The following is a 9,792-nucleotide window of genomic DNA, read 5'->3' as shown; positions in this document are numbered from 1 at the left end:
AAACCACAGGAGGCAGCATTGGGGGCTGTAATTTCCCAAGCATGTGGGGCACCCTAACCTTTGCGGGTGGTGTTGTCCGGCATCACTGGAGCTGGTGGCCCTGCAGCTTCAGGAGATGGCCTGGGCAGTCCTGGGGATGCAGGCTGGGACCTGGCCTCGGGGTCCCGGGAGGTGCTGTGCAGAGAACAAGGCAAGTCAGGCTTTGGTTGGGCATGGTGGTCCTGGCTGTGAGGCACCTTGCAGCCACCTGTGAGAGTATGGCCCTGGTGTGGGGTGGGATGGAGGGAGGACATGGGAGAGCTGGGACAGCCAGGGCCTCTAGCTCCCATCAGACTTACGCCTCTCCATCCAAAAGGGTAGCGGTGCTGGCTGAAGGGGTGGCAGGAGTTGGCTCTTCCTCTGGGGCAGCTTTGGAAAGTCCGGTGTTTGTGGGCGGCATGAACATGCCCGAGACATTGAAGTCTACCTCTGGGTGAAGAGAAAGGAGGAGATCCTGTGAGGAAGCACTTGCCACCCAGAGCAATGACCCCACAGCAGAGAGCCAGAGCAGCCTCCCGCTTCTCCCCTCCTGGGAAATGAGAAATGTTCCTTTCCCTTCCACTCCCTATCACTCTCTGCTGTGGCCCACCAAGTCATGCCCTGGCCCTACCTCCAGGGAAGAGAGTGTCCACGTTCTGGATGAGGGCTTCCACCACAGCCTGGATGGAGGAGACCGAGGCCAAGTCCAGTTGCATGGGGTCTCTGGGAGACAGGGGTGGTGGAAGCATCAGAAAAAGGGTTTAGGGGTATTAACCCCAAATGAGTTTTTGTGTTCATTCCACAGGGGTCAGGGTCTGAAGGGAAGGCAGCCCAGCCAAGGGCCACGGCCACATGGGTGATGGGCTTTTTTCCTGTCCTGGGAACCCTGGTTTGGTGTTGGAGACCAGTGGTGTTGAAAGCCACCCATGTTACAAGTGCTTTGGGTCTCAGTCCCCTCCTTTACTACTTTGCAGAGTGGCTAAGAGGACATGTGCTTGGTGAGGGGACATGCAACCTGGGGAGCATGGGAACAAGGGACAGGACTTGAGGATGGAAGAGGTGTAAGTGCTTTAGACCAGCCTGAAGGCTGCTGGATCAGCCTTTGCCATGGCATTTGCCTTCAGGGCACCCCAGCTGGGGCTAGGCAGCTGCCTCCCACCCTTTCAAACCAGACCTTACCCTGTGCTCTGCTGCGACCACAGCAGGTTTGGGCCCAGCACAATGGCAATGTTGCTGGGGGTCATTTTATTCACCTCCTGGTGTTCAGCCAGCTTGGCTAAAAACTTGATCAGATACCTGTGGGGTGAAAGGAGGGCAGGGGTTTAGTAGGGAGGGATTTCAGGAGGGAATGGCTACCCCTGGTGACTGCTTGGGGCTGAAGAAGCCCTGTTCTGACAAACCACCTGAGATTGTTGTAGCTGTCCTGGGGCAGGCGGCCGCAGGTGTCTCGCAGGCTCTGCAGGCGGCTATCAATGTCCTTTAGGCTGTAAGAGAGAAGCAGGAGCAGAGAGCTCAGCCTGTTCTGTGGCACAGGGGGCCACTGGACAAGGAGGAAGGGCAGTGTTGGCTGCCCCGTGCAGGCCATAACCCTGGAGATGGAGATGTCCTGCTTTAGTGGGCAGTGAAGGCAGGCATGCACAGAGGCTCTGTGTCTGTATGTCCCCAAGTGAGACAGAGCACCCCTGCTCCAAGTGCCAGGAGGGATGGAGGGGGTTGACTGGGGGCTTTTTGAGACCTGCCAGGGATTTCAACCCCAGTGCCTGGACCCACCTGGCTGCTTTGACCCATTCGTCATAGAGCTCGAAGGTCATCAAAGGCTGGGGCAGCTCCCGCAGGTAGGATTTCAGTGCACCTGGGGGGAGAGGGGGAGTAGTGGAGCTGATGGCAGCTGAGGGGTGGCAGGGACTGCCCAGTCATGTGCCCCCACCCTGCCTTGCTGGCACTCACCAGCCACAGCGTGGGGGTCTGAGTAAAACTCCTCCAGGGCATTGGAGCCGCTGGCCAAGCTGCTCTTCAGCTTCCTCAGCACTGAGGCGCCTGCTGCCAGCCGGAAGAGTCCCTGGGGATGCCGTGAATAGGGAAGGGATGCATTTTGAGTTTGGGAGGAGTGCATCTGGGGGAAGAAAGGTGATGAGGGTTTCTGGAGCACTCCCTACCTCCTCCTTCATGCTGGAAGCCAACAGCATCATGACACAGGCTTCGATGGGAAGCGCAATCTCCCGGCCCAAGCTCTTGAGGTGTGTTTCTAGGGACACACCGTAGTACCCTGCCACTGGGGTGTCTGTCATGAAGGAAGGCTCTGGAAGAGGAAGGAAAATGTCAAGAGGGGTGGTGGGCCATCCCTGGGACCATCCAGCATTTGGCCATGGCAACATCCTGCTCCAAGCTGAACGTGGCTGGCTACAGGCAGAGGCAGGACAGGCAGCATGCCCAGCCCATGTCAAGCTGTGTCCCCAACCTTCCAGCCCAACATGGTAGGCAGCAGCAGGTGTAGGGAGGGAAAATTAACCTTTTCCAGCTTTGCTGGACACACTTGTATCCCCCAGGCTCAGCTGCAGCCCTTGCCAGGCTGCACGGAGAGCCAGAGGGTACCTGTCTGTCTGTGGCTTTCCCTCAGCTCTGCTAGAGCTGAGTCCAGAGATTCCAGTGACTGCCGGTGGTACTGGGCTTGGATTTCCAATAGCTGCCAGACAGGAGACAGGCAAACAGCATTCAGTTGGCACCAGTGCCTCTTGGAGAGGTGCCCATTCCCAGGACATTGCACCCACATGAAGACAGGGCAAAGAGGGAGCTGCAAGGGGAGCCCCCCTGGGGTCCATGGGACTCTGTCTGTAGTGAGGGGTAGAGGGCAGATTGGAGAGGGGTATCTTCAGGCCAAGCTGCTCGTTTGCACTTGGTGCTAGTGGTGGCAGTAACCTGCAGTGGCAGGAGCAAGGCCAGCTATAGGCATCTGCTGATGCCTTGATCCGTCCCCTGCCCTGCTTGGGGGCGCTTGGTGTGGATGGGGGCCAGGCTGGGCTCAGACATGTTGCAGCTGACATTCACACACTGGGGAGAAGTGGGACAGAGGACTTACTTTGATGAAGTAGCTGGCGTAGATGTCCTCTTTGGTGGAGAAGTGGTAGAGGTCAGCCATGTACTCATCCTGGGAAGGGAGACAAAGAAGAGCAATTTTCCATCCCCTCCCTGGCACCCAAGGAAGAGGAGACACCTCCATGAAGCCCTTTCATCTGGTCTGTGAGTGGCCTAGACAGGGTCTCCGGGGGGAGTGGGGCTTTCTCCTTGCTTCCATTAGTTGTGTTTGGGTAGTGGCAGCAACCTGCCCCATGAACAAAGTCCTGGCACAAGTGGCTCAGGAACAAGAGGCCTCTGCACCTTCACCTCCAGTGAGCTCTGCCAGATGAGGTGCTGGGCTTTTCAGAGACACAGGGCAGAAGTGGAGAAAGCTGATGTGAAACTTCCCTGCCACCCATGACAGATCCTAGATCTGCTATTTTCCAGCCTGAGGGGACCCCATATGCTCCCTGATTTAGCCCTTGGACCCTCCTCTCTGCAGCAGCTTGCACTTTGAATTCCTTTACTCTTTTTCTTCCCCGAGCTTGGGCCATGTCCCTATTTCTGCTTGAGGGCCCCATTTGCTTTCAGAGGGCAGGACATGCTGGCTGGCTGCAGTCCATCCCAGTGTGGGATCCCCTCGGAAAAGACTGGTGGAGGGGAGCAGGTCTGCAGTCCTGGATCTGATCCATGGGGGAGAGCAAGTGACCCTCTCACCTTGCACTGCTCCACCTTCCTCTTCACCTCCTCCTCTTCTTCCTTCAAGATCTCCAGTTTGTTGGCAGCAGAAGATGCCCCTGGGCCAGCACCAGCCCCAGTGCTGTTACTGGAACTCTTGGCAGCTTGGTTCAGCCTTTGGGGTGGGAAAGAAGAGGCAGATTTATGGTCTCAGTGCCAGGAATGTTGGGTAGAACCGGTGTGCAGACTTTCAGAGAAATCTGGCATGGCAAGGGCTACCCCTGGCAAGAGTTGGAACGAGGTGATCTCAGTGTCCCAAGCAGCACTAGGGCACTTTGCTGCCTTTAGCATCAGAGCTGCCCTTCTCTCTGGTGCTATGGAATCAGCATCTGAGCCCAGAGCAGGATGCACCTACAGAGGAGCTAGCTGGGTGCTCCTGAAGAGCTATTGGAAATTGAGTCTCCAGGGCAATTCTCCTCCTGTCTCTCCCAACCTGTCTGGGGGCTCTGCTCTGTATGCCCTGGGCCCCCAGGGCTGCAGTGCGCCCCATACCGGCTCTTGATTGTGTTCCAGTCAGAAATCAACTTCTGGAGGGTCTTCTTGCGCTTCAGGATGGTGGGGAGCTCCTCCTGGGGAGAGAGGGCCAGAGTGAGCGGGGGAGGCCTGGGGACACAGGAAGGAGTGGTGGAAGGATTGGGAAGTGGAGCCAGTAGAGCAGGCAGGACTACCTCACTGAGCTTGTTGAGCGGCTGCAGGACGTAGTGCTCCAGGTCAATCTCAAACTCAGCCACAATTTTGGCCAGTGAGCTCTGTATGCAGCAACCCATCTCCAGGGCTTTCCTGTGTGGGAAAGAGATGCAATGACTGCAGGGCTGGAGCCATGCCCCTGTCTGACCCAACATCCCCCCTGTCCCTGTACCCATGTGGGACCCTGAGCCAGCCCTCAGCCCTACTCTGCAATTGGAGGCTGAAGGTGCTGGCTGTCCCTTCTCCCAGTGCAACACCAGTGCTTGCTCTGGGGACATGGCTTGAGCCGTGGCAGCCTCTGAGCCAAGACAGTGTCACTACCAGGATCTGGCACCTTTTGGGGTCACCCTGGCACTTTCTCCCACCAGTACTTACCCAAGGCTGGACTCTGTGTCCAGTTCCTTGAAGCTCTCAGCCATCGCCATGGACAGAGCCATCAAGGGCAGCTTCTTCTGCACGGAGCCAAGGATTTGGGAGAGAAGTGGTGACACCACTGTGCCTGGCCACACTGTGGTGCTCCCCACCACAGGGCACCGTGGGTGCCAGAGTTCATGGAGGTTTGGGAAGGAACATAGACAGCAAGGGCTTTGGAAGGTTATTCAATGCAAAGACACTGTCTCTCAGGAGTCTCCTAAATTAGTGATGATTGAGGAGGTTGCCCTGCTCTGCTCATCCCAGGCACATGCTGGAGGCCACTGCTGACAATGGGACCTGGGCTTGGCATAGCTTTGGGCCACCCTTCAGCAAAGCTGGCAAAGCAGGGGCCTGACATCCCTGTTTTTGGCAAGGGACAGAGCTGGGGTGAGCACAGACTGCGTGGGAAGATTTTTCTCACCACTCGCTTGTCCATCTCGGAGCCACACTGTCCCTGCAGGCAGGCTTGGAGCCTCTTGGACACACTGTGAGCTGCTCGCTTGGCTGGCTCAATCCTCTGCTCAATCTGTGGGCAGAAAAATGGGACTGGGGAAGCCCTTTTGTCAGCCATGGGCACCTTGAGGCCATTTCCCCACTACCCAGCCCTGGGTGAGGATGGCCTGCTATGCTGGTTTTGGGTAGCAGGAGGTGGCTTCTGTGAGAAGCTGCCAGAAGCTTCCACCATGTCCAGCAGAGCCAATCCCTGATGGCTCTGAAGGTGGACATGCTGCTGGCCAAGCCTGGGCCAATTAGAGATAGTGGTAATGCCTCTGTGAAAACATATTTAAGAATAAAATCAAAACAAAGTGGGGACACATTTTTTTCCTAGCCAGAGAAGAGAAGGAGGTGAGAACCTGAGAGGGAAACAACATGGAGACACCAAGGCCAGTGGAGAAGGAGGGGAGGAGGTGCTCCAGGCACTGGAGCCGAGATTCCTCTGCAGACCCTGGTGAGACCAAGGTGAAGCAGCTGTGCCCCTGCAACATGGGGATCCATGGGGGATGCAGAGATCCACCCACAGCCCATGGGGAGGTGCTGACTGGAGCGGGAGGAGGCTGTGATCCAGTGGGAGACCCGCTGGAGAGAGGGCCCCTGCTTCCAGGCTGGAGCAGCCTGTCCTTGGAGGACTGTACCCCATGGAAGAGTGGACCCATGCTGCAGCATTTTTGGGAAGACTCTGCTTGCGAGATTTGGAGCCAGGCTGGAGAAGTTCACAAAGAACTCAGGTCTCCCGTGGGAGGGACCCCATGGTGCAGCAGAGCAGCAGAAGGACTCCTCTCCCTCAGCAGAGGAAGAAGATCTCGGGTGATGAACTGACAAAACCCCCCAGGCCCTGTCCCCTGCATTGTCAATATGAAGGAGGGGAGGGCTGGGGGAAGAAAAGTGTTTTTAAGGGCTTATTTTACTTCTCATTATCCTCCTCTGAGGATAATGTTAGCAGTAAATTCACTTTGTACCTCTAAATTGAGCCTGGTTTGCCCTTGGAGTGTTTTCTCCTGGTCCTTAACTCATGAAGCCTTCATTAAATTTTCCTCTGCCCAGCTGTGGCAGGGGAGGATGAGTGAGCAACTTTTGTGGGTACATGGCATTTGGGCAGTGTCAAACCATGACACCTGCCCAGCATCCTGCCACAGCCTGGAGCATCTGGTCCAGTGAAAAGGGAGCACAACTCCTGGTCAGGATTCATCCCTCTGTGAGGAGCTGGGAAAGCCCTTGCTGGTAGCAGGAGCCTGCCAATCCCTTGACACCATGGTCCTGAAATCACCCTCTGGCACACGGGCAGATCCCAGCCCCATGACTTGGACGTGCTGGCAGGGCAGATGGCAGCAGGAGCGGGGCAGGTTCCCACGCCCAGGCACAAGCAGACACACGCCTGCCAGCCCAGCCCACACCTCACCTGCAGCAAATCTTCTGACAGGAGCTCAGTTGCTTCTTGGGCTCTGCAGAGGAAGGAGATGGAACCATAAGCAAATGGGGATCACCTCCACCCAGCTTCTTTGGGAAGGCAGGTCCTCGTGCATCCTCCCTGCCTCTCTTTGGGCTCCTGGGAGCAGGAGACACAGGCTATAGCCTGGACCATCAGATGCAAGGCTGTGGGTAGAACAAGCCTGGGAGGACAAGAACAGCAGAAGCAGGGCAAGGGAGCCAACTTTGCTGGCTGGTGGCCACCCCATCAGACAGGGTTTCCAGTTCAGTGCACCTCAGTCAAAAAGTCCAGATGTGACCTGTGTTTTTGGAGTCAGGGTGCTTAGCAGGGCCACAACAGGAGCAGGATGTTTACTGCCCCTGACTGCCCCATCTCTTCCCTGAAGGTGAATCCAGGGCTGTGATGCTGCAGTCTGGCACATGTCTTTGCAGGCCTGGGTACTCAGTAGCAGTGGGGCCACTGCTACTGAGTGGTGCGGGAGCAAGGGTGTCCTTGTGATCAAACTGGGGTCCAAGACCAACACCAGCCCCTCCAGAAATGCCTACACAAACCCAGCTTTTTGTGGTTCTGCTCAAAACCAAATTCAAAACCCACCAGCCACCGTGACCCTAAAGCCTCCCTGATGCCTCCTATAGAGGAAGCCTTGCTTCACAGCCTGCTATCATTGCTATGTCCCCGGAACCCCATTTGATTTCCATCTGCTGCTGCTTTTTCCCCAGTTCACATTTCTCTCTTTTCACTGCCTGCCAAAGCCAATGTGGGACGAGGATGTGGAGCTGCAGGAAACATGGTGGTTTGGTTGAAGGCAAGCAAGATCACATGAGGTCATGGTCCTTAGAAGAGAGGCTCCTCAGCAGGTGAAGAGCTCACTCTTCACAACGTGCTTGAGGCTTGCCTGCCTGACATGAAGCAAAAGGGAGATGCATCTGACATGGATGAAATCTTGAGGGAAGAGGGATGGGAAGGGGCATCGTGCTCCTTTCCAGGGAATGCAAACAGAGCAAGAGGCCACCAGCATATAGGAGTTGCTTCCTCGTGGTTGATTTGCTGGGCTAGCTGAAGGACCTCAGTGGTTCAGGGGACACACTTGATCCCCCTTAGCCACCCACTGCTGGGAACCCAGTGCTGCAGAGGTGGCAGTAGGAAAAGGGAGTGAGGGGGCTGAGCAGGGAGGGCCCAGCCCTGTAATTTCAGTTCTGGGTTTTGCAAGGGGAGAGCTTTGGAAAGCCAAAGAGAAAAAGAAGGAAATGGCAGAGGTAGAACAGGCACAGAGGGTTTTGTGTGGAGCTGTAAGTCTCCCATGGGTCCATCCGAGGACCCTTGGTTCTCTCCTCAAAGGGCATTCTGGGCTGCTCAGGCTGCTGGGCTGGCCAGAGCTATGCAGGGCATTTGGCTCCTGTGGGGCACCCCAGATTCAGCAGGGAGGGCAGGTCCCAGCCCAATCACCCTCCTGGTCATTGCACAGCCAGGGGGCATGTGGCTGGAAGGTCCCTCCCCATTGCCCCACTGCCCCACATCCTGGCGAAGCCAAGCTTGGAAAAGTCCTGTTTCCTGGTGAATGCAGGAATGTGGGCCCTGGGAGAGGTAGCTGGGCTTGAGGATCATTTACTGCTGAGCACCACCAATGCAGCCTTCACAAAGCCCCTCTGCTTGTGCTGAAGATGCTCTAAACCCTAAAGGTTTCCCCCCTTTGCCCTTTTCCCATGCCACCAGCCCCAGCACAAGCCCTCCAAGACATGCATCCCGCTCCCTCCGGTGTTGCTAGCGGAGAGGCCCTTACCTGGTGGTGGTGTTGGGATGGGACAGCTGCTGGCGCATTCGATTGAACTGTCTTTTCATCATCTTGAGGGTCAGGAGGAGACCACAAAAGCTGCTCTGCTTGGCTGTACCCTCTCAGCTCCCCTCGGTAATGCTTGGCATCGGATGCCTGCAGCCCCTCTTCTCCCCGGAGCCACTTTGCTTTTCCTGGAGGACCTCTGCCTCCTTACTCCTTCCCTCCCTCGTTCCCTCTTTTTCAGTTTCCCCAGCTGGTCCCCTCCCTAGTCCCTCCCTAGGGATGCCCTGCCTGCTTTCTTTTCCCCTCCCTTGAGCTTCGTTCTCTTGCTCCCTCTCCTTTTCTGAGCTTCCTTCCTCCTCCGTCCGCCCCTCCGCCACAGATCAGGTAAGAACAGTTCAGAGCTCCTGCTCCGTTCTGTGTTCCTGTCACCAGCCCACAAGTAAAAATAACTTCAGCCCAGCCTTAAAGGGGAAATTTTATTACAGCATACACATAACAAGGCAGGACAAGCACATGCCGCTGCCGAGCCCGAGTGAAGGGCCCACGCTGTTTCTTGCTCTCTGTCTCAGCTGGGGTGGTTCCCCTTCCTTCCTTCCCGCGCCCACCCGCAGCTGTGCCGCGGGGCAGCCCGTGCTGTGACAGCTGCCAGTGCAGCTCATGCTGATGTGCACCCTGCCCTGCCTCGTCACCCAACTCTGCCAGCACTGCTCAGGCACCTCTCCATGCTCACGGGTGCAGCTCCACCCTCTTGCCCTGCGACATACCGCCTTGTTGTGACAAAAGCAGCAAGGCAAAAGCAGCAAAGCCACCCCTGCACCCGTCTCGCTGCTTTCTCTCCCTGCCGTCGCTGAGGCTCTCCGGAGCCGCCAGAAGAGCTCCTCCGAGCAGGGCCAGCAGCATCCGCAGTTGCACGGGGACCGCAAACTCCCGGTTCTCAGGCTCAGCTGTTGCCTGCTCTCTGCAGAGCTGCACCAGAGCTCATATCCTTTTTTTTTTTTCTGTTTTTCTTGTCTCTTTTTGTCGAAAAACATCCACTTCACACCACCACGACTTTTGGTGTTGACTCTGAGATGTGTATCTCACCTTATTTCTGGCTACCTGCAGATAGGACTTTTCACCTGCACTAAGAGAGGGCAGAGGTTGCTGTTGGCTGGGTTACATGGCTGGCAAAGGAAGC

The 9,792-nt window shown here is 56.5% G+C and overlaps 1 protein-coding gene across 1 annotated transcript in view; it reads right to left on the bottom strand.

Moving 5' to 3' along the window:
• The window catches only part of SH3BP1 (SH3 domain binding protein 1), a 9,790-nt gene extending 1,110 nt beyond the window's left edge, over positions 1 to 8,680 (bottom strand). The window contains exons 1-17 of the mRNA XM_005421919.3: positions 8,619 to 8,680; positions 6,809 to 6,851; positions 5,333 to 5,437; positions 4,873 to 4,949; positions 4,479 to 4,590; positions 4,303 to 4,379; positions 3,790 to 3,925; positions 3,095 to 3,163; positions 2,611 to 2,701; positions 2,175 to 2,317; positions 1,966 to 2,077; positions 1,789 to 1,870; positions 1,422 to 1,502; positions 1,198 to 1,314; positions 650 to 741; positions 339 to 468; positions 59 to 174 (exon numbers count right to left, since the gene is read on the bottom strand). Of these exons, the coding sequence (XP_005421976.2) occupies positions 59 to 174; positions 339 to 468; positions 650 to 741; positions 1,198 to 1,314; positions 1,422 to 1,502; positions 1,789 to 1,870; positions 1,966 to 2,077; positions 2,175 to 2,317; positions 2,611 to 2,701; positions 3,095 to 3,163; positions 3,790 to 3,925; positions 4,303 to 4,379; positions 4,479 to 4,590; positions 4,873 to 4,949; positions 5,333 to 5,437; positions 6,809 to 6,851; positions 8,619 to 8,680 (1,645 nt within the window). The remainder of the gene's footprint in view (positions 1 to 58; positions 175 to 338; positions 469 to 649; positions 742 to 1,197; positions 1,315 to 1,421; positions 1,503 to 1,788; positions 1,871 to 1,965; positions 2,078 to 2,174; positions 2,318 to 2,610; positions 2,702 to 3,094; positions 3,164 to 3,789; positions 3,926 to 4,302; positions 4,380 to 4,478; positions 4,591 to 4,872; positions 4,950 to 5,332; positions 5,438 to 6,808; positions 6,852 to 8,618) is intronic.
• Positions 8,681 to 9,792: the final 1,112 nt, after the last annotated feature.

The sequence above is a fragment of the Geospiza fortis genome, unplaced genomic scaffold, assembly GCF_000277835.1.
Source record: "Geospiza fortis unplaced genomic scaffold, GeoFor_1.0 scaffold173, whole genome shotgun sequence".
Lineage (NCBI taxonomy): Eukaryota > Metazoa > Chordata > Aves > Passeriformes > Thraupidae > Geospiza > Geospiza fortis.
The sequence above is the reverse complement of the archived record's forward strand: the minus strand, read 5'-3'. Positions and strand labels throughout refer to the sequence as shown.